At 35.7% G+C, this 27,094-nt stretch overlaps 1 protein-coding gene across 1 annotated transcript in view; it reads right to left on the bottom strand.

Moving 5' to 3' along the window:
• Positions 1-1,871: 1,871 nt before the first annotated feature.
• The window catches only part of ITGAV (integrin subunit alpha V), a 39,306-nt gene continuing 14,083 nt past the window's right edge, over positions 1,872-27,094 (bottom strand). Inside the window, exons 6-30 of the mRNA XM_026033729.1 lie at positions 26,501-26,546; positions 25,503-25,628; positions 25,351-25,395; positions 25,123-25,166; positions 24,987-25,043; positions 24,489-24,541; positions 23,895-24,097; positions 21,146-21,337; positions 20,992-21,037; positions 20,403-20,504; positions 20,013-20,071; positions 18,772-18,926; positions 18,064-18,201; positions 17,408-17,475; positions 16,529-16,676; positions 15,411-15,503; positions 14,302-14,381; positions 12,147-12,227; positions 11,255-11,360; positions 10,374-10,532; positions 9,513-9,626; positions 8,123-8,236; positions 7,924-8,031; positions 6,755-6,877; positions 1,872-6,370 (exon numbers count right to left, since the gene is read on the bottom strand). Of these exons, the coding sequence (XP_025889514.1) occupies positions 6,275-6,370; positions 6,755-6,877; positions 7,924-8,031; positions 8,123-8,236; positions 9,513-9,626; positions 10,374-10,532; positions 11,255-11,360; positions 12,147-12,227; positions 14,302-14,381; positions 15,411-15,503; positions 16,529-16,676; positions 17,408-17,475; positions 18,064-18,201; positions 18,772-18,926; positions 20,013-20,071; positions 20,403-20,504; positions 20,992-21,037; positions 21,146-21,337; positions 23,895-24,097; positions 24,489-24,541; positions 24,987-25,043; positions 25,123-25,166; positions 25,351-25,395; positions 25,503-25,628; positions 26,501-26,546 (2,556 nt within the window). The 3' untranslated portion in view covers positions 1,872-6,274. The remainder of the gene's footprint in view (positions 6,371-6,754; positions 6,878-7,923; positions 8,032-8,122; positions 8,237-9,512; positions 9,627-10,373; positions 10,533-11,254; positions 11,361-12,146; positions 12,228-14,301; positions 14,382-15,410; positions 15,504-16,528; positions 16,677-17,407; positions 17,476-18,063; positions 18,202-18,771; positions 18,927-20,012; positions 20,072-20,402; positions 20,505-20,991; positions 21,038-21,145; positions 21,338-23,894; positions 24,098-24,488; positions 24,542-24,986; positions 25,044-25,122; positions 25,167-25,350; positions 25,396-25,502; positions 25,629-26,500; positions 26,547-27,094) is intronic.

Here is a 27,094-nt window from a genome sequence, read left to right as displayed (position 1 = left end):
CGGCGGTTGGTGTCGAGTGGCGGCCGCTGCAGCGGGGAGGCGCCCTCGGGGGGTCCACGGCCAGCATGGACGGGGTGTCACTTCGAGCAGGGCAGGCAGCCTCAGTGGGAGGTGAATAAATATTCACCATCATCGCCACCGTACCAACCGTCTCGGCTTTAGAATTAACGCGGGGGGGTATATTAGCATACACAGAGCAGAGATGCACTTACATGCACAGCCGCACCTGGGACCATTTGAAAATTAATTCCTGTAGTTCCCTTGTAGCTGGCACGGGTGTCAGGTAACCCAAGAGCTGAGAGCCCAGGGGGGTGAAACTTCCAGCCTCAGCTAAGCCTGGTGACTTCAGGGCTGCAGACATTTTATTTAAAATAAGGGCTTCCAGAAAAAGCAATTTGGCCTTTTTGACTCAGAGGACAGTAGTGAAGTTTTTGAAATTATGCTGAAGAGGAATATAACATGCCCCACAAAACAGCTATTGAGGTGTTCATCCAAATACWCAATAAAATGTAAAGTCTATTCCTCTCTATATTGAAGTTGTAGTGTTCCATACTAAGAATTAACCAAATTATATTGAGCTGTTTAATACTTCAACTAAAGTAGCAATTAAGTATTGCTATGAAAGTGTATCCCTTTATTTTGACCATCAAAATATTTACTGCCACTCCACTCACAAAAGTGAATACAGCTGTTACAAGAATTAAAAACTAAGAAATTTATTAAAAAACCAGAAATACTATCTCTTCCAGAATTTTCCTAGTAAAAAGGCAAAAGGTGATCATCATCCATAGCGATGTAGCACCTATGAAAACTGAAAAAAATACTACTGGGAAACAGATTTTGAGCGATGTTGTGTTATGATGACAAAAAATATATTTTTAACAGATCTTACAGATATTTTGATATATTATCTTAACAGGTAATAATTTTTCCTTGAGATTAATAAATGCTTTTGTACTGAGACAGTAGAAGTTGCACAATGTGAACTTTTCATATTTAGTAGATTACTATGCATTACAAACATACACTGGGAAATATTTTCAGATGAATTAAATGTATAGTTTAAAAAAAAAGAGGAAAAAAAGGAATATTCCTGGAAAAGATATTCAGAGAAGACATGTTAATTCAGAGGTATTTTATTCCAAAATTCTTATCACCAAAATCAACATAATACTTACAGTAACATTTCTCATTTTATCCAATTATATTTTAAAATTGAATACATATATATAAAAATATAACCTAATGAAGTCATTTTAAATTTGAATTACGATGAAAGGAATGAGTTGAAAAGAAAACAATAGTTTAACAGTCATTTCATATCAAGACAAAATTACTGTGCTAATACCCACATATTTCTCTGTGAGATTTATATTTTAATAACAATAAAGTGACTTCAAATGTATATTGCTCACTTTATATGTACCAAAGGCCTTTGAAACAAGTTCATAATTGCTGAAAATATTTCCATTTGTTTTATTAATATATTACATGACTAAGAACCCCAAAATGCAGCAGGCTTGTTAGTAAGTTAATTTTCTGCTTATGCAAACAATGCTAGCTAATTTAAATGCACAGGCAAAAATCCATGCAAAAAGAAAAGTCTACCGTACAGAAATATACTCTTACATTTTTAAAGTATTTGTATCATGATGGATCTTTCATTCACAGACTAAAAAGGGACACTTAAACCTGAAGACATGTTTTTTTCCCCAGAGTCAAATGCTGCATTTTCATGTACTTTGCAAAATCTGAGTCAAGTCAGTCAATATTAATACTAAATATTTGGAAGTCAATGCATTTAAGCCTGAATTCATTTGTCATGATTTTTAATGAAATTCTAGATACCACAGTCATATGAAACAGTAGTAGCACTACAGACTCAAAGCCATTATTATAGGTAGAGTCTCTAGTTAAATTTGCCACAGAGGACTCAAAGTACCTATTCTCAATAACTCAAGAGTTAGTAATACATAAGCTTCAGAATATACATCAAATCTCACCCAATGTGGGTGATCAAAACCTTTCTACACTACTCATTTATCACCTCAATTTAACACTCTAGTTTTGTAAATGTGCTCAAAAATATCAACCACTGCAAGTCAACAAATGCTACATCCCTTATTAAACGAACACAAATTAACCAACTTGGCAATGAACTTTTATCATAATGTTACATTGCACTCGGGAATTAGAAGCTAGAGATTGAGTACCAAAAAGTTCAGGTCCCACTGAAGTTCAACGAGAATTATCAGAGCTCTGCATGTCACCATGCTGCCGAGTAGGGCATTTTTTCATGGTAGGAGACCACCAACAACTGCACTAAGGAGGTCTTCCTACCTCAGAAACAGGCAAATGGAGAAACACATACAAACACACAGCACAAAACACCCCAAAAAACAACTTTGCAGAAGTTGAATCTGCAGCCTGCCACCTTCCTTTTCATTTGGCATTTACATTCTCCTTTAAAAAAGGACATCTCTTTTTACCCTCTCATCAACAATAATCCATATTGAAAACAGAAGTTCTAATTCAAAGACAAYTGAAATTAATGCCAGGTTTTCCATAAAACTATAGAATAGCCTCCATGTGGACTGAAAACAGATGCTGTTGGATTTTCATTGTGCTAAGGCTACCTGTGACTACTTAAAAGGGTGTGAAAAAAAAATACTGCAGCATCTATGGCAGGATAACTGTCAACAGACCAGAATGTTGCAAAATGTGGTCTCATTCCCCAAAAAATGCCATGCTAGAAACCTTGACTCACTCTTCAGGAGCAGGTCATTGCATTTTCCTCAACAGGGATTTATTGCTCTACTGCTTTGAAAGCACCATGGACATGCTGAATAAAGCGGAAATATTTTCAAATTATACCTGTGAAAGTTTACTGTTAAGATTACCTAAGCACAATTTTAGAAAGTACTAAGTATTTAAAATGCTTGCTTGGCATKTATAAACAAGGGCCAAATATTACTTTATCATAATCAAATTTCATAAGCATTATATGAATCAAAGATCAACATGTAAATAAAAACTTGAAACAGAAAAAGAGTCATATATAATCCAAAAACTTGATACTAACATATGAAAATTTCTCAAAAAATCTCAATTTATATTGATAAATCTATTCCATGTCTGATTTTGCAGACATGCTTGAGGATAAATCCAGATTTTAGTAGTGTTTCTGAAACGTAAACATACAAACTAGGTTCCTYTCTACATTTTTCTAAGTATTGTCAAATATAGTACCACATAATGCACATTTTGCAATATAAATCACTGTTTTATATAAAATAACTCTCTCAAAAGAGGACTAAGTCAATTACCTGTTAACATACTTRTATTTTATTCACAATATCCATTTTATGCACATGATTTTTGACTTAGGGGCATTCATTTCACTCCAAAACACGTTTTTAAAAGTTTATTTAAAAGTTTCAGCATCATTAAAACATAAGGATGTATCAATGCCTGTAAGCCACTAGGGATTCTATAGTAACACAGGTRCATGTATATTTTGTAAACTTTTTGCTAAATCTAGAATGTAAAACCAAAAATTTCCGTTCATCCTCATGCATGTTCAGAAAAGTATTCTGATTTCTATGCAACTCAAGCAGAACTTTAAGCTGAATTTGGAGTGCTACATCTGTGCTCATTAAGGGACCTGTACGTTGCAATTGTTCTGGCTTTGTTTTTAAAATAATTAACCTCAATATTAGTGGACAAAGTAGCAATTACTTTCTAGTATAATGCGAGAAAATAAAAATCACTTAAATAAGTCTTACTTTATATCATCTCAATACACAGAAGGAACTTCCGTAGCTACAGCAGTTGTACCAATAAAGTGTACYCTTTTATGCTGAAGCACAACAAGAAGTTTCCAGTTGACATAGGAAAATTAAGATGTAGTTAACTCTGACATGAACAAGAACGTAGTGTCCCTTTCTCATGAGCCAAAGGGATCCTGACCATGGTTTTTATTTCCTCCATCTCCTTATAATGCCTRGCCCTGCAAGTAGTCTATTGAATTTCAAGTCAACAGGGCGTGTACGTGTAACAAAAGCATACACCCAAGATTTAGAGCTCTTACCTGTCTACTGACAGTGTCTTAAGCCTCTTAACTTATTAAGCCACAGTAAAAACAATCCTCTTGCATACAGATAATTGGCAACGTATGTGAACTAAGAGTCTAGAATCCTGTGAAATGAACCTGTGTTTTATAAAAGTTGCATTTGAAGGCAAGGATTAAAGTAACAATGCTAGAAGGAAAGAGAAGAATGAAACCTTGACCACATTGAAGACATTAAAATTCAGTGGAACCAAAATTTTGCCCTATGCCCTCTCATATAAACTAAGCTCAAAAAAATTGTCTAAAATGAAAACGAGTAAACAGATAAATATGCAAGCCTCTACCTGAAGTACAAACTGGTCCCCACATTAACTTTGTGCTGTCTCTATTAATGACTCAAATGGAATCATAGTTCAGGGAAAAAAGGACTTAACAGTGAAAGCCATTTGTGGATTTTAAATCTCGAAGTACACAAATAAAAGTTGAAGTGAACTGTTCACTTTACAGACTTTTGGATTTACTGAGCATTGAGCATTATGAGCATTTATGAGAAGTGCTTCTTCAGAAAAAAAAAGTACAAAACCAAACCAAACCAGAAATTTTTGTACTTCAGAGTTTGTAAACACAGAAACCCCACTGGTATAATTATAGCAATAGCAGAAGTCTTCCTTTCTGTGTGTGGCTGTATTTAAAAGCTCTCTTTTTCAAAAGGAGAATAAACACATTCAGGTAAGATTTCTGTTGCACACCTACATGTGGTTACAACCTCCTAGCTAGCAGTGACATGCTTACCAAAACGCATTTAGGCCACCTTCCCGTGCAAAGCAAGGACCAAAGCAAGGGGAAGTAAAGTAAAAAATTTAAAGCCTTAGCTTTAACTCTCTGAAGTTTAGAATGTTTAAAAGCCAACAGTGAAACAGAAAATAGTGTCTTTTCTGGTAGTGAAAGAAGTTTTTTGTGCAAGATAAAAATTCAACAAGCCAAATCAACCTTTCCTCATGAACCCCTTGCACTTTGCTGGCCACACTCCGCTTTGTCACCAAGTTCTCTGTTCTCCTAGGGCAAGTGGCAGTGCAGGGGTGAGGGCTGCTAAAGCATTGATGTGATCTAGATACGTTTGGCTGGCAGATAGTGTAGGCTAAAGCACTTCTGTAGTACCCAGTCCTGCACTTGGACAAGGTAAACTATAAATACTCGAATTATTAGCAGCTTTCCCAGGGTGCCCCAGGTAACCTGCCACAAATATTCCCTCTACTGTTTTGCCAAGGATGGAAGTTCAACCCAAGAAAATGCAGTTTTAAGTCCTATGGAGGTATGATCTATAGGCATAAAGACTATGTGTTTTCAGATCAGACACATCTTTTGGCAGCTAAGTCCAACATCTTGCCCTTGGCAGTACCTGAATGGATGCCCAGAATTCTGTGGGACCCATCAATCCCACCTTCGTGCAAAGAACAGTCTTTGGATCTTGCCCTGCATCTTCTCTCAGGGTCTCATAGGGAGTGCAACACCCCCAGTTTTCTCCCTCACTTCTCTTTCCATAGCCTCAGTCTCTAAGGTAGGGGACCTTGCATCAGGAGAGCAGTCTCAGGGGAGTCCAGGGGATAGATGGCCAGGCAGGAAGGGGAAACTGGGGTGTAGAAGAGATCAGAGGGTAATGATTCCACTGAATAACCTCTTTCATTATTTTTTTTTGATCAGGAGGAAAAATCATTAGCAAAATGAATGGGTCAAAGAATACTCTTTAGCTTTGTAAAACAAGCTGTGCTTGGTTTTTTGTGCAACTAGCTTTCATGAGCTAGAAAATTAAGTGTAGTGTACTACAACAAAAATCTATCAAAACACGTAATCCAGAAAGTGTCTACAGTAGCTGCTGGCTTAAAGAGTGTAAATGGAATCTATGCAGCAAGTCATGCAGAGGCAGACTGAACTGGAAAGTGATGTTGCCTCCTACATCCCAGTAAGCAAAATCAAAGCACTACGCGTTACTCACAAATCAGTGCATATGCATTAGTCACATGTGTCAACATGATTAATACAAAAGGGATGATTTATACACATTGCTCTTGTTTTGCAGGTGCCAATACCTTTTGACATCAGCAGCATCGCAGTCACGAGTGTCTTTTCCTTAACAGGGAAGCCAGTATTTGTAACCTCGATGAAGACTTCGAAAAGTTTTAGAATGTCTTACAGATAAAACTCTGCTTAAGCTTCTGATGTTCCTTCCCCATTCTCATGGGGCTGCAGTTGTTCTCTTTCTTGTTCTTCTTGAGGTGGTCTCACACGTTTGAAGAAGCCCATCTGCAATTTGGAGAACAACAAAAAAATTGTGCCACTGTGCTTTTCAAAAATACAGGCCTGTTCTTTATCTTTCTCACTGCTTCTTCAACAGCTTCTGTTAATTGAATATTTTTCTTTTACTATATTTTAGTCCTCCAAAACCAATAAATGCCAACTGGAAAAATAAAACTGAGTACTTCAGCACAGTCTCGGACATCATCTTTAATCAATTTCTTCCTACAGCTGATTTTTTTTTCTTAAATTTATCCAAAAAAGTCAATAGATTCAGATCATTAGGGAGCCAAGGTACTTCTGCAAGCTGCTCCTACTATTTGAAGTAATACATGAAGGAAAGGAATAACAATAAAGGAAAACAACATAAAACTCAAATGTTAGGATACTTACCCTGTACATAACAAGCACTAGAACAGCCAAGAGCAATAATCCTGCTAGGACAGCCAAAATTATAACCCACACTGGCACAGGCATAGGCTGGGGTTGAATGCCCCATGTAATATTTGTAGTAACCTAAAAGAAAAACACAATATATCACATTCTGCACAGTCACGGCAGAGATCATATTTGCAGTTTAACTAGCACATATTTTAAAAGTACAAGAGATGATGTTTAAAATAACCTTAAGCAGCACAATTTTTTTTTTTCTCCAGTGGGGGTATATAGCTGTAGACTAATAGAAAATGCAAATTTTGATCCAAATATAATAGAAATTTCAAAACTATTAATATTATGGGGGTGGGAAGGGAGGGGAGAGGGAAGAATCTGTGGCCAGTGACAGCATGGAAGCATTCTGTAAGATCAGATATTTTCAGTACTTGCACAGAATTTTGGAGTTTCCCTTCTTTCTTAAAAGCAACACCCCTCAAAACAAAGATCAACTCCAAAAGGGTCAAGAGGTTAAAACAAAAAGTAAATAATACACATTTGCATTTTAAGCTATATGCAAGAATAAGCAATCATTATCCTTTTTCAATCCCCTTAAGTTTTTTTTTTTTTTTTTTTTTAATAATCTATTACCTACTAAAAACTTCTAATTTGACAGCCCAACGGACTGACCCATTTTCCCTCTGCCTGTACCCTGACTCCGCTCATTCTTGGAAAGTGCACAGATGTCTTTGTTCCATGTTCATTTAGCACTTTATATAATATGAGTATGATTCCTTATGCAAGCTCTAAGTACAAGCAAAACAGAAGAAAATTTTCTAGTCAAATATTTCTCTAGCAGGGGCATTAAGAAAATTAGTACTGTTACCATTAGTGCTGTTTTTCTGTTGAATCAATTAAGCCTTTAAAGCTCCAAGCAGTCCATGGCTGAACTCTAGTTTTAACACAAAATACTTTATTTTGCCCTCAATTAAATGTAAGTCACACTAATACATGAAACAAAAAGGTTGTAAAATTGGCATTAAACTAAGTCACAAGCAGCTATTCAGCAACAAACCTATCCCACTGAAAAAGAAAATAAACCAAAATATTTATCTTTTACCATTACTTTTTGCTGTATTAATTTCAAAGTAATGATGTACACTAACTCAAACTAGACTTAAATAACTTACAATTGTAGAATTATGGATATCTTCAAAGGAAAGGTTCTTATAAGGGAATTCTATAACACTGAACGAAGCAGATGATTTGAGAGAATAAGAGCGATTCTGATTTTCTTTCTGTGTGAGAAAAGAAAAATTAGTATTGCATACGATGTAAAATTACTTCTTGTGTTTCTGTATCAGGGACAGACTACACACAGGCACTCACATTCATGAAGGTTTGGACCCAAAGGCGGGATTTTAAATACAATATTGCACTCTTTCCCCTTTCCAGGTGGCCAACTTGACAGACTATCTTTGAACAATCAGCAGTTCCACAGCCCTGTGTATAAAAATAGGAAGAAGATTTCAACAGTAAATATCTTTGAAGAGTCATCCATAGCATTATTTTTTTCATAATCATATTTCATTACCCTATTTTCTATGCAGGACAGCACTCCGTAACCCACTGAAGTGTCTTAAGTAAAACCAGTATTGAACAATTACTTGCAGTAACTGTCCATAAGTGCATTGAGAAAAGTAGTTTCAGATGTTCGGGTCCCAAAGCTGAAATATCTGATAGCAGTTTTATGGTATGTACTTTATTTATATGTTTAGAAAGAAATTCCGTAGCATTGGGTGGATAGTAATTTCAGATCAATTCACATTACCATCCTTCCATATGAAAATAAAGAGTTTTTTTTAATAGGAAAACTAATGGCAATTGACTGTACTGCCTGCCAGCAACCAAATGCTCTGCTACATGCAGCAAAAGACTTCAAATAAGATGACTGACCTAAGTCATGTTTATGGCTTGGGAAGTCTGAGGGGCATTTCTCAACCACTTTTCCATTAAAGTACTTAGGATAATATTGATGCTAGATCATCAATATTTCAGGAAGAAAGAAGAGCAAAACAAGGCTTTGCTTTCTACCTGTGGTTTCAGTTATACTATAGATAAAGGCACTGTACAGTATAAGCACAACTGCTGGTATAACACAAGTCAGTGGAATGCATTACTGTCCATGCTGTATATAACCTCTGGGGCGAGGTCCTGCTGAGCCTTTGGGATGATCAGGCAATAAATATTCACTCTTGTTTTAAAAGCAAAAAAAGCAACCTCCCATCCTTCAGATAAACATTCGTAAGAACTGAATGCTCGCAGCTTCTATAGGAAGATGAGGCCCTCTGAACAGGTGTACATCAACTGTAATTTGTAGCTGATTGCAACACTCTCTCCTATTTCATTCTGGTTATCCTTTTTTACTGCACTTCCCTCACCAAACTATCATTTTCCCAATTAAGAAAACAGTACAATACACTGAATTAAGTGCTCAGGTTGCATTTTTTTGAAGAAGAAGAACAACAACACTAATAACAGCACATACTGTAGGTGTATGCCAAATAGTAGGTAGCAGAGTGTTTCATTGGCAAACCACCCTGAGGAAAACTCATGCCTGCTAAAAAACAAACGTACATGCATATGACTTTGTCTATTACCCTTTCAGATACAGAAAAATCTTTAAGGCCTTTTCTGAAATGACACTGCCTCTCATGGAGCTCTCACTTCTTCATTAAAAAAGCAACTTGTAATCAACATATCAGTGTTCAAAGCTTACCAAAGTATGAACGTTTCCCTCAAAGGCAGATAAATCCCTTCGACTGATACGGTGACCACGATTATCTTCCCTATTAAGTGTTTCATTCTTATCCTCATCTTTAGGAGCAGAAATCTAGGATACACCAAGCAAACCCAAGTAACTATTAATCATTGCATTTAGATATCTGTAAACTTCAAAGTTAAACCCACAGGTCAAGAAAATATATACCTGATCTTTTTTTTTTCCCCTTTCCATCTTAACTAATTTTTGCACTTCTTCCGAATCTACCTTCATCTACAGCTGTAATTAAAATGTTGTTTATTACCTTTTCTAGATCAGTATTCCTTAAAAACTTCCCATGTCAAATTGCAAATTTACATATGAAACTAGGCAGATTCAGGCTAATTTTCTTCTACATGAGAAATTTATAAAAACAATTTTAAGAGTTATGAAAATACATTACTACAAATCATAGAGCAAGAACAGGGGGAATTTATATCAACAGTAAAGATGCTTTCTAATTATCAAAGATGGATTTATTTCCTAAAAGAAAATTAACAAGAGACTTATATAAAAAAAATGAAACGTGATTAGAAAGTTTTGTTTAAGACCAGGTAATTCCACTGCTTCCAACTGAAAAGCCCTACAGTCTAGTTTTCAAGAACAAAAGAGAAGGAAATGAGAGTGCACAATCTGTTGTTCACCTTGACACATTTGACAAGGACTGTCAAACAATGCACTCGCTCTCCTTAGCGACGATGAAAACCCAACTCAGACACAGTTATATCTTCTCTCGGGGATTTGTGGCTTTTTTTTTTTTTTTAAACTGCATTTTCAAATCAAAAAGCAGCCACCACTCCAACAAAAAGTCCCGATTACCTTAATTTTCAATGGGTTGATCTCTATATCAGAAGTGCAGTTCATAGGACCATCAATTTCATACTGAATGATATACAGGAGTGTGTCGTTTTTGTATTTGTAAGGCCACTGTAGCGTCATCATCACCTTACTGAAAGCACTTGGTCCATTGTTTCTTAGCTGATGATGAAAATAATAATCAGACATGAAAATCAATGCCCCCTTTTTTGTTAAAGCACTTAGTTTGCTAGTTTGTATTTGAGCCATAAATGACACTGAAAGCAAGACCTGTTACTGCAATAGCATCACACTTCTACTTAAAATGGAAACTAAACTTGAAGTCCCCCGACAGCAAAATGTTTAAAATACTACTCTACTTTGATAAAAAAAAAAAATAGTTTCAAAAAAAGGAAGGGAACAAATTTTTCCTTTGAAAAGAAATAAGTTTTTTTTTGTAGCATAGTGCATGAAGTCACAGCCACTGCGTGTTTCAGCCAAGATACTGTGAACATATGTTCATAATTTTCTTTAGATAAATTATATAACTATAGAATAACTTTAACTCATCATTCACACAGCTCTCAATAGGTTTTGCTTAATTAAACAATCAAGATTAAAGCTGTGATCATTCTTTTGAAGAAGTTTTAAACATAGTTTTTTAATGCAAAAGTCCTTTGTGATAATGATTCAGAACAGTTGGAACGCAAATGAGGATCATGAATATTTTATATCCATGGATCTTTTTTTTTCTGCTCAAGTAATTTCAGATATTTTATCTAGATTGCAAAGGGCTAGAAAAATCTTACAGACAATAAAACATGACTAACGATGTAAAATATATTTTTCTTTTACTCTTGTTTAAAGTCACAAAACTGACACTGACATGAGTAGTAATTGCATACCTCATAGATGTGCTGAACTAGAGGCCCTATATCATCTTCTGTTTCTGGATTTTCCTTGGGCTGCCAGTTTGCAATAGGAAGGAATATGTGGTCAGGAGACGACACACTATATGGAGTGAACAAATAGTTATTTAGTTATTATCAAGTACGAAAAATTAGATGCAATTCTTTAGAAACATCCTCTCTTCTTCCCTCCTTTCCCTCCCCCCCAGAAAGCATGTCTAAAATAAGATCCAATTTTTCATCCAATTTAATCAGTACGATCACAAGAAAAATATAGCTGGCAATAAAACCTTTTTAGCAGTTGCCTTCCCACAATCCTCAAAAAATTAATAAAAGTGTATCACAAGGAACAAACAATAAATGTGAAAATTTAGGAAAAATGACGACTTGGGAATCTGAATTAACTGGCTAAACAGGAAATTGTATAGCCTATAAGTATGAAGGGATAACTTCTAATAATGAAGGTAATGAAGTCATTACACTGTTAACACTGCACTGAAGACTGAAGCCAGCAAGACCACTGCAAACTTATCTGTAGCATAATTTTCAAATTTGGTTTTAAAAAATGTTTGGAAATTTTTGGATGGAAACCCAGTTTGTGGAGGAGGAAAGCAATCTGGAGAAATGTGTGCAATGCTTTTGCAATTCTCTTCCTCTAGAAAAAGTTCTTATAAAAGAAAGCAAAATACTAAATTTTTGAAATCAGTCCRTAACTAATACTTGAAAGACCACAAGCTAACAATAATCACCTTTTCTCTATGATTAAAACTTTCCCTTTTTTATGAAAACTTACACAGACAAACCTGAAAACAATTATTAAGTGTGTGTGTGTGGGGTAAGTGTGCAAGCTCACTTGAGAAAGACATTTAAAATCAGTATCAGTGCTTACCCTCTAATTTCAACGGCTGCTGAAATGGCAAGGTCAACCTGATAGGATGCTACTGGACTTAGATTATCATATAGATTGGAACTACAAAAAAAAAAAAAAAAAAAATTAGTGCAGCAAAAGAACCAAGTCGGTCTATATAATTTTATGTGACACCATAGGATGTTTCCCAGGCCACAGTTGGAAAACAAATATATTAAATGCTAAGGAGTCCCTACTCTGATGCAACAGTTCTCAAGTGTATCACAATCCTACCCACAGTGCAATTTGGATTTCGTTCTGCAGMGAAGCATGAATATACAACGTAAAACGGCTGCTGGCTCCTTAACTGTGACATACAAGGAAATTCAGCTGGTGGTGATGTGGGATAACATCAGCTCTGCAGTTAGCATGGCCTTACAGTCTACTTCAGAGCGCTTGTTTTGACCAGGGGCTTATGTGGCTTCCAAGTAATCCCAAGGCAGAAAAGTGAGGGCTATTTTTGCCTACTCCTCTTCAGAATTTCTCAAAGAGAAATGATTCAAACAGTTCTGATTCAAAATAGTTGAGAACATCAGATTCCCACATGTTAGCTCTATCGAGAAATATGCCAGATCTCAAAGCAGGTAGAAACAGCTGCACATAAATTCTTTTGGACTTCTTTTATATGTAGAGAATCAGAAATATAGAGAACACTCCTGCTACCCTAGCCAAGAAACTGGGACCTCATCCCACTCTCTCAACCCAACCATACTCACTGCCTTTAGAAAATCTTCCCAAATCCTCTTTCTTGGCTGCTGTTGTAGTCCAACAAAAACACAAATAAAAATCTCATCCTTTCAGAGACTCTGGTTGTTCTGTCTGGAATTGAGACAGCTGTGGAAAGCTAGCTTTGTGAGTTTAAGACAACTAGCATGATCTTTAAGATCATTTAAACCTCTTTAAGATAATACCTGTCACTATAAACTGTGATTACTATGTTTGATTGCATCACTTGTGTTAGAGACTGCTACTTAAGTGCCTGATCTTGAAAGACAGTAGATAGACAGATGGGCTCCAAAGATTATTTCCTTATTCCTAACTCATTTATCCACTATAAAGTACCCTCCCAGGGCCAACCAAAGAGGAGAGCTTAGTATTTACAGAATAGAAAATCTTCAGCAGAGACACTGAAAGAGACAATGTACTAAAAAAAAAAAAAAAAAATCACTGTATATTGGAACCTATCATCAGGCAAAGAGAGTCAAGTATGTCCTTGGTTGGTGGGCCTTTGTGTGCCCACAAAAGGGACTGACCAAGGGTAGTTTGATAGGAAATCCATTTTTTGCAGATATACAAGACAAACCAGCTTAACACAAGGCATCTAAGCTGTGTTAAAAGCCAGATACAAGTCATGCAACTATGAAGCCTAGGTCCAAAGCAGCAGCCTTGTGACTTCCTATGAAGGGAATTTAAGACAATGCTGTGACTTGTAAATATCTTCAAGTGAGATGAAAGCATATAATATCCAARTAGAATACACCTGAAACACCTGATTTGCAGAATTGAACAAGCTACTAATAACGCAGGCTTCTTCTCCAATTCTGTTCAAGCCATTTTTAGTTTATTTGGTTCTCCCAACTTTACACATCAGCAAGATATATTAATCTCTCTCATCCAATATATCTTATTATATATATCATTCTATATTTTAAGAATATATTTAAGACTGATGATTTTCCTCACAAATGTGTTAGAAGTTTAGAGTTGAAATGGGAGTAAGAGGGAACTGATGACTGTGTAGAGAGCCATTTTTTAATAAAAATAGTGAGATAAGAACCCAAAAACACAGGTTTTTCTGTTGCACTACACAGGTGTCGAGATCAGAACAATATGCAATACAAAAATGCAGAGTTTTCTTTGAAATATTTGAAATTGCTTTATTCCTCATTACTAACAYGGCAGTATTTCAGTCATGTCTTAGAGAATCTAAAAGCTGAAAGCAAAAGAAAATGCATTCAAACATAAAATTGGATTTTCACTTATTTCTTCCTATATTTTAGAAAACTTAAGTCATAAAAATGAGTTCATTTTTTAAAACATTTCAAAGCCAAATCCAGAGAGTTAGTCTAGACTGAAATTCTAACTGGAGTTCATAGCCTACTGATATAGCATGTTACCTATTCCCATATTTCCCTACCTTCTGATTTGAAGGTCAAACTTCACAGAGGTATCCATTTCAGACTGCTGGTGCACGCTGAAACGCAGGCCAGCTAAGAGCTTTAGAAAAATAAAGTCACCACGGTTCAGAGGAAACACAATAAAATACATCGTAAAAGCTTCTCAAGTACTATTAGATGACAGAGAAATTACACAAGGCATGTGGTCATGAGAAGATGACAGATTGATGGGCAACTGAAACTCACCCAATTTACCAAGGCTAGAAACAAATCTTTCTCCCTGTAGGCTTTAGCTAACATATTACTGTCATAAAATAGAAACGTATTGTTTACATCATCCTCATTCCCTTATTTTAACCATTTTTGCCTACAACTGAGCCTTCTCTCAGATGCTGGCAGCAAGTACAGCACAGTTCAAAAGTTCAGAAATTCACAGTTCACAAGGTTTGTTCTAACTCAGTGCACAATAGTGCTTTAATATCTGTGCAGTTCAGCGTGATATGCTTCACAAGAGGTTGGAAATTCCATTTATTCCCCTTTACAAAATGTTTTATGGAAGAAAAAGCATTCTCAAAGCATTTTAATTGTACCAATTTTTGCTTTATTTCCTCAGAAAATTATACCTATTAGGTCCTATTATGCCTCAGTGATTCCCTTTCTTAAGAGAGTTCAACTCTTCTAAATTCACCTGTTTGATGAAAGTGCAAAGGTTTTAACTAGACAAAATTGCCTTTCTCAAAAACTGGCAAAACTGTTTCCACAGAGAGAAAGATGCAGTACGTGATTGCACTTAATCTATACTACACACACACACTCAAAAAAAATCTACATTACATAGATCTAAAGATACAAAATTATGAGTGATCAAAGCTCAGTAATTACACTATTCATTGAACTATTCATTTACCATACAACTAACTTAGTTCAGCTGCAAATTTGAAACAAATTATTAGCGTTCATACTGATCTTTTGCGGGGTTTGGTTAGATGTGGATGACTAAATGTCAGCTAACATATTTACCTTGTACTGTATGAGTACAAGGTACCTGCCCAAACCCTTCTGTACTGAAGAATAAGCACAAACTGCACTCCAGGTTGAGCTACCAGATACCGGCTGAACCAAATCTTACCTTAGTTCCTGCTTTCATGGGATTTCCCAGGTCACAAACTACCATGCGAGTTTGATTCTCAGTTTTAAATGCACATGACAGTCTGGCTAAATCCTGCAATAAGGCAGAAAGAAATATTAAAAAAAATGTCATTTATTTACTTCTTGGCACCCATATTAAAGTCTGGAGAAGTTCCAGGCATGTTGCATTAATTTTAATGTAATTTCTCAGTCCTAATATAACCAAATACTGAACAGATTCAACAAAATACAAAGGTGAAATTCTTCATGGAAAAGTTGAAACAAAACAGATATTCTTTCTAGGATTATACAATGAGATATTCAATACTCTTAGGCTGRATAGCAGTGATGTTTTTGGTAGCTTAAAGCATTTCTCTATTTGATTCTTTAATACTTATTTGAAGAAATTCTGGTATCTAGGCAAGATTTAAAACTCTTCCTAAGAAAATAACAATTGGAAAGCAAAACAACATGAATAAATCACTAGCTTACTCAAAGAGCTCAAGAGATCGATCAGATTTTGGATAAATACACAGGACAAAAGCATGTAGGGACTATAAGCAACATCAGCTTAGAGATCCATGATATCTAGAGCAGCAAAGGCAAACATTGGTAAGTCAATCAAGCTGAAGCATCGTGCAAAATGAAGGACTTCATACCAGAAGGGATTTTAAAGGCTTTCAAATACATTTTTCCTTCCCTTTTTCTTTTACAAGGCCAGCTGTTGCTTTAATGATGGAAGATAAGTTGCATCATCCCAAATAAGAGTTGTTCTACTGCCTTAACTAAACCTCAGTCTCACTATTCAGAGTTGTTGTGCAACAGAAATTTGGGGAAGGAGACTTGGGAACTGAAAACTAACAGACCACAATGTACAAGCTAGCAGGCAATGTTGAGAATTCACATCTGAAAAGGTACATAATAATTTTCCCCTTATAACAACATTCATTTTTTCAGGYGTATGGAATGATCACAGAACTGGAACCATTCAGGCAGGTGTCATGGCTTCAATTCATGGAACGGAGCTTCACCACCATCAGTAAGAGGTCCCTTCCTGCAGGTTTCCAGCAGCAACTGAAACATGAGTCTTTAAAGAGGAAAGATGGTTGGGACTTGTACCTCTCTGTTACGAACAACACCAATGAAGTCTGCTTGGGGTGGGACGATGACAAAGAGCTCTGCTTCATAGGCTCCTTCCCCTTGATTCTGAGCACTGACAGTTAGTGTCAAAGGATTGTCATCACCAATATAGATCTGCTTCTGGTCACTGTATGAGGGGGAAAAAAAATGTGCATGCACTGATGTTAGATGTTTCTTAAATGTTTACATGAATGCATATGCTCATGAATTCTATTACATAGATAAATGTGCACATACTATAGCGAAGGGCATAAAAAAAACAGTCAATGTTTGTGAGTAAAAGTATTATATGAAGACAGGTTTTGGACAAACAAAACAGAAGACATCTAGCTGCAAGCCAGGGATTGAATCTCCTTTTCCAGATTTAATATTAGGTTAAAACAGAAGATCTTATCACTACAAACATGCTTTGTCATACWTATAACAACAGAACCTTTATCTGCCCCTAGCTGGATGGGTGACACCTGTTCACTGCTTTATGCGTCCAGGTAGTTAMAAATAATGAAACAGCGGTGCAATTGCAACTAACACTGCAAATATATCAATAATATGCATGCATCTCAATAATCATAGTATTTGAGAGAAAGAGAGGGACTTGTTCTTCCTGGTGATTCACAGATTCACAGAATATTTAAGGTTGGAAGGGACCTCTACAGATCATCTAGTCCAACCTTCCTGCTCAAGCAGGCACACCTASAGCATGTGGCACAGGGYGGCATCCAGGCGGGTTTTGAAGACCTCCAGAGTAGGAGACTCCACAACCTCCCTGGGCAGCCTGTAATGTGATATGCTGATGACATTTGGTTACATACCAGAACAAAGATTTTCCTTAAAACAAGAAAAATATTCTTTACTCACCTCTTTACTGAAACCTCCAGCTTTGGTCTGCAGATATTATCATCACCACAATCCAGCAGAATATATGCCTATGTAAAAAATATATGAATATGGTTTTAGTGATTTCTGCATCAGTTTTAGTGTACGCTTCCAACAATATTATTTTTTGACTAAATCAGAGGTTTTCTGAATAGCCAAATATGAACTATCTTTTTCTCATCAGACCTAAAACAGAACAGAACATGTGATTTTTTTTTTTTTTATATATGGGGAGTACCCTTCCCAATCCTGAAATAACATGAGTGTCTCCATATCTTAGACTTATTTACCATACTTTCATTAATCCATTCACTCYGAGTTGCATCTCCACTATCAGCTTTACAAACAAGTGTAAAAATACTTTGTAACAAGGGCAAAAATAAAAAAGAAAGCAAGCTGTGTTTATGGAGATAAATAGGTAAAATGCAGAGCAACATAGAGGAATGGATGAAACCATCACCTTCAAGACTAACATCTTTAATACTAATTTAATACCTTCTCTCTAGAAAACTCTTAAGTAGTATGTGTGAAAAACTAGTCAAGCACCAAATAACAATTTAATAGAGATATAAGAAAAAACTACTAAAAGCTGAAAACATGTCCTGTGTTCTTCAACACTGATCTTCTAAGAAATATACCTGTCTGCTCATATTAGCAGGAGTGAACTGGTTGAGGATAGGAGTCAATCCTGTTGGATCRGCAGCTGTTCTGTAATCGAGACGGTATTCCATAAAAATAGTAATGGGAGTCAGTTTGTCTCTAAATTCAGATTCATCCTGAAGAAATCAAAAATTTGCAGTAAAAGTGTGTACAAAAATGAAACAGCCTTAGATATTCAACTATCTACATTTTCAGATACGCAACTCTCTATACTCAACTAACAGACATTCCAACAGGGATACTGGGTAGTATTTTAGTTTATTGCTCATGTTGTTGTAGCAGTAGCAAAGAATTCCAAATGGTATTAGAATATCTATGTTCTTCTTCATCTTTCTCTTTATCTCTAAAGGAATAAAGTCTCTGCTTATTGATTTCTATGTTCCTTGTAAATGATAATGAATTAATTTTGTGCCTGGATAACTTCTCCAAGAATACCCTAACCAAGGTCAGAATTGGATTTCCAATTTGCTTACAGATCAGGATCTTAATAACAACACTATCCATCCTTCATCCTATGACAGCACTTGAAATCCAGCACAGAAATAATGTTTTAAACATTTTAATTTTATCCACTGGGCATGAAGTTTCCTAAACATTTATTGTTCTGTGGATTTTAGTCACTCTAACAAGAAATTTGTAACAGACATTACACCAAAAATGATTTCAAGACACAAGTGGCTACTTACCCTCAAAAAGGCATCTAGTTCTTCACAATTCATTTTCCCTCCCTTTGTAATAGTCATGTTCTTAGAGTGGCTAGGCTGTTTGCTGTGGAGAAACAGAGCTCTCCTTATAGCTCCTTTCTGTTTAAGTTTGTCCAACAGCAGCTCCACTTGGAAATCTGTCAAATCCAAAGCATTTATGTTACAGATATTTCATCCACTTGAACACAAAACACATTCCTATGAGAAAATGGGTTTAAATTTGATTTCAGCTATAATGAAAACCTAACAGTAATTTTTAAAGCCTCCAGTTCTTCCAATATGAAGTCTATTACTACATTGCTTATTGACATAGCAACCAACAAACATCACCACTGACCTAACATTGGATTTCACTCTTTCCTTTAAATTTAGAAGCATATTATTGGGTTTTTAATTACTCAGGACTGCAAAAAAAAAAAAAAAAAATGTAAATTAAAGCTTTTTTCCAGAAAAAAAGTTAATGCAGTATCTTTGCAGTAATAATAATGCAGTAATTTACAGTAATTTGCAGTAATAATAATGCAGTAATAATAATGCAGTAATTTACATTACTGAATTCCACTGCTAATCTAATTACTTGAAATATTTGATACAGGTAATGAATTTTAAAATATGTAACAGATGTTTATATGAGTGTTGCCAGATCAAACCTCCTTTTTGCCTGCTATACCAAAAATAAGGGAAGGGATTTATAATCAGACAAAAGTCGATTGCAGCAGAGAGCCTGCTACACTACAAAAACTCTTAGAGGCAGCTTAAAAGCCTGTTGTTTTTCAGATTCTGACCTAGACATATGAGTGAAATCAATCAAAAGCTGAAAATTTCAACAGAAATTAGACAAGTCCTGATTCTCCGTTGCTTGTCCATTCTTTTAGGGACCAATAATGTAAACATTTGAATATACTTAACTAAAACTCCCCAATCATCAAGGGCTGATATTAATTCTCTAAAGACCAAAAAYTTTCCAAGATAAGTTCCAGAAAGTTCTTAAACGTGGATTTCAAGTGCCACGTATGCTCAAATCCCACTGACTTGAACCAACACAACTTCCACATAAAAACCTGCTGAATAATTTCCTAATGATGAAAATGGTTACCTAACAGGCAAGATTGTGCTGCATATGACAGAAAGTTGTTTCAGTATTTGAGAAAAATACTGATTCATACTTGTATTTCCAAGCAATATCAAGAGACTTAAGAGTTTTCAAATTAAGTGGAACTTACTGAGCGAGTTAGGGAGTTTTCCTTTGCCATCCGCTTTTAAGCAGAACTTCACTTTAAAGCTGTTTTGGAGGAAAACAAAAATTAATTTAAAATACACTTTGCAAGTGTATTTTTAGTGCAAGTCAGCAGATAAGAAAAAATAAAATACAAAAGCCCCATGACCCATTGCACTCTTGGRAAGATCTTACTTTGCTCAATCAAAATAACTGATAATCTACGTAAATTGTAATATAAGATCATTTTTGGAGACAATGTCCTTACATTGTTTTCAAGAAGCACTGATTTTGCTTTTGCCATTCTTCTCTGAATGCTTTCAAAATTTAAAGTTTATGAAAATAAACCAGCAAAAGGTCCCTCCCCTTGTAGGGAAACAAAAGATTTCTTGCTTACCAAGAAACTTTCACATCTGACAGTGAACACGCTTTGTTTTCTGGGTTTAGAATAGTTGGATTAACTTCCAGGGCAGCATTTACTCTGATGACTGGCCTAGCCCTGCAAAGAAAACATCCTTTTGAACAACAAGCAACATTAAACAATCTTCCTCCCACCAACCTGAAATATATGCATAAACATTTAGAAAATACTTAGTGGAACAGTAAGAACAAGTCATGGAGCCGATTACGGAACAACAAGTAGTAGTCTGTGCTCATTTACTATMATCAAAATCATAAAGCAGATTAAAGAAAAGTCATGCCTATATGTAGCACAGACAGACAAGCAAGGTCCTTTCCCCAAGTGAGGAGGAGCTGAGGAGGACATTGAGACTGCTCTGCATAGCTGCCAGCAGCACTCGCTCTATGTTGAGATCTACAGAAGTGCCGCTTGGAAAACCTATCTAGATTTTCTCTTAGCTATGAATATACTAAAAAGAATAATARATTACAGACTGCACATTTACCCACTGAAAATAGCAGTGAAATCTTTTTAATATCCAATAGTCTGCTCTTGTTTTGCAAGGAATGCAGACAGGGACAAGTACCTGTACAGAACAGCTGTGTCAACACCGAAGGCTCCAACAATCAGATCTAGAAAGAAAGGAGAAATACGACACGTTACAATTTTGTAAAATACGCTGTTTGTCGGAGTTAAAGAGAGTATGAAGTTATTCAAAAGTGACATTTAGAGCAAAAGACCTGGATATCCATTTTTGTCCACATCTGTGGCTCCCTTCAGCGAGTACCCAAAGCTGGGTGGCATGGTGCGAGCTGCCCACTGTCCTTCCAGGATTTGGGAGGGAACGCTGTTCACTCCAGTCGCTCTTCCATTGTAGATATAAACAAGCCCTCTCTTGTCCTCTCCACCATATGGGGCTGCAACTGCAATATCTGTAAACCAACACAGCAGTCTTCAGCATCTCCAAATATAGACAAGGGGAACATATTTGCGCTGACATTGCTCAATAAATTTTAATATTCCAGTTTCGGTGCATGCCAGCAGGGAGGAAATGCAACCAGGCAGTTCATTAACTTCTTTATTGATCTATTTATAGATTGTGGGATACTGGGATTTTCTAGAAACTATGAATGTTTAACAAGTATTATAGACCTGCATTTGCAGAAAAAGGAATAGTGCTGCAAACACTTTTGTACTTAATAACTGAATCATGGCCAAATCATATGGATTTTGGATGTTTTAGAGGAGAGCATTAAACACCCAGAATTAGTCACTGCTGGAAAAAGATTACAAAACTAAGTGGGAGTATTTCATTAACTCACTCATCTACATCCAAAGGGTGTGACATTTTAATAATTCTGGAAGACTTAAATCAGCCTAAAGAAATGTTAAATATCAGATTCCAGCCTGTCTGGATCATTGCTTGGCAACATGCTTCATGGAAGATTTCCAATTAGTACAATTATGCTACATCCCTTAAAGCTTAATAAATTTGAGGGCACTCATTATCAGTGAATGAAAAACAATGACAAACAAAATGCTAATTGCACCCTCCACAGGAAACATTATCTGTAAAGAAAGCTTTTGAAGCGTACATAAAATCTAATTTCAGCATTATCCATGTAGATTCAAAGACTCCATCAATCAAGAAAGCACTTATATAAAATGGTTTATAAGACAATGGGAGTTATTATGTATATTTTCCCTTAAATTTGTGTCATTTTTCATAAAACAGGTATTCAATAATTGTTTTGTATTATAACTCATTTTTACAAATTTCATGAAAATATTTCAATCACCATGCTGTGATTGAAAGCAGTTTAATTAATACACGCAAATGAAAGATTGGGGGAAAAAAAGATTAAATGGCAAAGGAATTAATTTTAAAGAGAGAATTATTTCACTATGATTTTCTCCCTCAGATGTATGTCAGGCTGAAATATGACAAGCTCAAAGCATCACTTGGGTAATACGATCAAGTGAACAAATTTTTAGCTATCAACTCTAACTCTTCCAAAATCTTCCCTGCATAACTGTAACAATTTTGATTTTTGCACTAATTCCATTCTATTAACTAAAAAAGATTATCAAAACCAATGACATAAAATGTTTTGAGCTACAAACCATACATCTTGTTCAAACCAGCACATTACAAAGCGATCATGAAGTTAACACATTTAAAATTTGATTTTAGGTCAACTATATATATATACACCATTAAAAGATATATATATATATATATATATATAAATATCTTTTAATGGTAAGTCACTTATCCACTTAATCCCCATGGTATTACTTAATAGATAAATTGCTGAGACAAATTATACTGCTTTATGGATCTCATCTCCATTTCTTAAAGGTTTTAAAATATGACTACTTCATTACATTTTAAAATATGACAGCCTATCTCAAGATAGAATGAAGAGATGTTTCCAAGACAAGGAAAGAACAGAAGATGAAATAAAATGTTAATGATTCCATTAAAAACATAAATCAGAGCTACCTAGGATATTAAAACATTTACTTAGCATATTTTTCAGTCTTTCAGAAAATACCTAACTTGCAATCTGAAGGAAAAAACAAAACAAAAATAATGTGAGGAGGTTTTTTTGTTTTGTTTTTTAATAGAACTAAGATCCTTATCACTCCAAGAAATGACCAAGTGTCATTTTCCCAATTAGTTATTCCCACTAGGATCACTGGAAGCATCTGTTTCAAAATCACATGATTCCCATCTGTTTCACTGCTGTCCACTGCTATGGGAAAGCRGCAAGAGGCACTGGACAAGCGCTTTGGAGTCCATAGCTTGGCAGTAGAAACTCAAGCTTCTCAACCAAATACTTGTTCAAGACATCCAGCTCTTGATATATTCAGGTATAGTACAAGATGCTCCCACCTCATTCTTCCACTTTGAAGTTTTTTTTATATATATATATATATTATATATATATACACACACACACACACACACACACAGACACACACACACACACACATATATATATATATTTTTTACACACACACTTTTCTGAGGAAATCTCTTCTTTCAGAATTTTTTAAACCAGCTGTCCAAACCAAGTGATTTTCTTTGGTCATCTCTGCATTTCTGGAGAGCAAGATTGGGTTTAAACAATGGAAATAGGAAAGTTAGAGTGAAGATGTCCTAACAACTCATAATGCAGAGTCGGTTATTTAATCAAAGTTTCTACTGTACTTATTGCTTTGGAAAGAAATATTCTCATCAATGTAACAACTAAAATAACCCATGCTGTAGTTCAAATGGTATAGTCTCTGCTCGATGCATACATGTAACTCCTCTTAGCATTCTTGGGAGTAGCATATAAGCATCGAAAGGAGTCTAGACCTTAGTGTCCAACATTCACTTACAGTTAGAAAACCTAACATTTGTGTGCAGAATCCACATTCACTGTCTTGTCTAGATTTAGTCTATCAACTGAATACATTGTTTAATAAATGATGTCCTACCATTGAAGCCATCCTGATCTAGGTCACCCAGAGGTGCAATTGAACTGCTGAATCTTGCAAATATCTCAAAACCATTCAGCTTTGTGATCTGAAACCCTCCAGACGCTCGCTGAAGGCAAATGGAAACTTGGCCGACCTCTTGAAGTTTCCCATCAGAACCTCGATCCATAAAGAGAGGGGCTCCAATAAACAAATCTGTATAGCTGGAGCAAATAAGGACAATGTTCTTCAATAACTGCATGAAAATTCAGTTCCATTCTCTCAGGTATCTATTAAGAAGGCTAATGCAACTCTGAAGCAAATATTAAGAGACAAGTTTCCTATCCTTAAATTGCAAATGACAGCAAATATTTACCGACAAAGTAAGCACAAATACAGTGGAATTTAAAGCATGCAAATACACACTGGCCAACCCAGAATATATATCAAAATGAAACAATACTCCTTAAAACAAATGTTGTGTGCCAGTGGCACACTATTTTTTTTTCTTTTTCTTTACAGAGTAAAAATAAATAAATAAATAAATAAATAAATAAAGAGGGGAGGAGAAGGGGAAGAGCGAGGGAGAGAGAGAAAAAAAGGGAACCCACTTACTTATCCCCATTGATATCTGTGGCAGCCACTGAATACCCAAAATAGGCAGCCATCTAGAAGGCAACGTTAGAACAAAGGTGTTGATATAAACAAGCTTACACACTGTTGAATAGAGAAGATTTTAGGGAGATGACATATACTGCAAAAAATGTATCCTTTTTGTATCCCTTCTCACATTTTCATCTTTTTTCCATACTCTATTAGAGACCAAACCAATCAGCAACTTTCCCATTGCTCCTTTCATGATTCAGTCCTGTTTCTAATTCCCCAAGTAAACAGCATTTGCTCCATTCAAATAACTGTTCTAAGCAATATCACAGAACAGGAACTCACAGAACATATTCTTAGTGTTCCTGTATACTTCATACAATTTACCTTTGGCACTTAAATTAGCAACATATAGTTATGCTCCAAGACCCTAGATACCCTCTCCACATGTACCTGGTCTAGGAAGGAATACCCTCCCTCTCACCCACCATGTTCAGAAAAGCTACATACCTGCTCTCCAGTGAAGTTGTACATGGAAGACATGTCTTTGCCATTGTAAATAGACACCTGTACATTAGAAAATATACATTACACCACAGCAGCAATATTTATCTTTTTATTTAAAGTAAAATTTGAGATTTCCTACCATGCCCAGAGTTCTTGCCGCTCTTGGGACTCCTGATACAAAGTCTGAAATATAAAACAAAACACACAGACAAGATTTAGTTTCCAGAGCACAGTGACTATGCTTGAACAAAGTAGATGATTATTAATGCTTTGGATCCTTTTCTGTGCACTGTGCCATTTTTCCTATGACTTTTGAGAGACCAGCCCAGTAYATTAGCATGATTTTTCACCAAAACAAATGTCTTACCTTCTATTCCATCACCACTGAAGTCTCCAACAGCCACTGAATAACCTGATCAACAGATAAGATGTAATGAGCTTCTCAAGTGATTTACTAATCYTTCACCTCTCTTCCTTTTTAAGGAAGTTGAAAGTTTTTTCCCTTTTCAAACTACATACCCAAGTAGCTGTCATCAAAAGCAGCACTGGCTGGCCGGGTTGCTAACTGGTCTTCATACTTTGTACTGTAAATTCTCGAGTCATATTTATCCACAATCTCTGCCACTCGATCAGATATAAGCTGGCCTAAGGGGAAATAAAGCAAAGATTAACTAAAAGCACATGAATTGCTGTAACTGACAACAGAAGCCATTTTTACACAGGACTGCTCAGCTAACAATAAATATAGGTGCATGGGGTTGTAGAATTGGGTCATCATTCCTGTGATTAAGTATCATAACACTATGAATTGGCATGGTAGACAACAAGGTAAGAACAATATAATACTGCCTTTTCTCTGTGTTCACTTTACTAGCCACTAGATGGTGACTTGATTACATTTTATCACAGAATTTTTTCAGGAAACTACTTCAAATACCTATTCCCTAGGCACGTACAATGTTTAGGAAGAACTACTATTCTGCATTTCAGAATACAAAAATGAATAATAAAAAAAAAATAGGAAAAAAAAGAAAAAAAATGGGGTGAAATTGCAGTTTCTTATCTACTATTCAGAGTTGAGTTTTTCTGGTAGTAAAAGAGAATAGGGTTCTTTAAGGAGATATGTGAACACACAAATACGTGTTCAATATGTGTCAAAAAATCCAAAATCCATAGTTTTGAAAGCACAAGCAAAATATCCTAAAGGCTATCCCAAAAAATATCCCTTAAAGGCACTGACTATCCAACCAGTGGAAACTTCATCTTTCAGAGAAGTCCCTTTAAAAAGTTCATACTTATTTTAAAGAAAAAAAGGCTTCACTGTACAGTTGAGCTTTATTCTAACATTGCCTTGAGTTTTCAAGAAATATTTGGAAGGATTAGGAAAAATTACTTCAGGTAGTTTTCTTGCAGGCAGAGGCTTTCACAGTAGTTGGGAATAATGTGGATACAAAGGAGAGGATGAAAAGGAAATCAAAGGAGTTGTTCTCCTGTGTCACTTAAATGGTATATCTCACCTTGCCAGTAAAAACTTCCAGGTCCTCCAAGTAAAACCCTGTCTCCCTAGGGAAAAAAAGTAGGAATCTCTGTGTTAAATACATCTAAAAAACAAGAGACTACAACCTATCCATATAGCAACCCAGCAATCCTGTACACAACTCCCTGTAGCTTYACTAACCCTAGCATGTTTCATTTTTGAAGAAATTATTCATAAAACACTGTGTAAAAACCTGAGATAAATGATGTCCTTTGATGACTTATTTCCTATTCTACCTATTTAAAATCCCTAGGCAGAATTATAATTTCATTTCAATAAACCATTCTACCAACATCAATCTAAAGAGTAAAATTTTAAGAGATGAGTTGGAAACAGGGCAATCATAACATTTTTATGTCTGTACACAAAACTACTTTCATCTTCCGCCTCAACCGCTCTTTTTTTTTTTTTTTTTTGACTCACTCATCGAAAAGTTTAATTCTCAAAGGCTGTGATTTAATTCCCTCGCTCCGTGTTCYGTGGTACAACTGTACAACTGCAATCCATAGACCTTTTCATAAACTTTCAACCACATTCACTACCCAAATGCTGACAATTAGCTACGTAAGTACTT

The sequence above is a fragment of the Nothoprocta perdicaria genome, unplaced genomic scaffold (genome assembly GCF_003342845.1).
Source record: "Nothoprocta perdicaria isolate Ctin4 unplaced genomic scaffold, notPer1 scaffold_132, whole genome shotgun sequence".
In the NCBI taxonomy this organism is placed as follows: Eukaryota; Metazoa; Chordata; class Aves; order Tinamiformes; family Tinamidae; genus Nothoprocta; species Nothoprocta perdicaria.
This window is presented reverse-complemented; position numbering and strand designations above follow the sequence as displayed.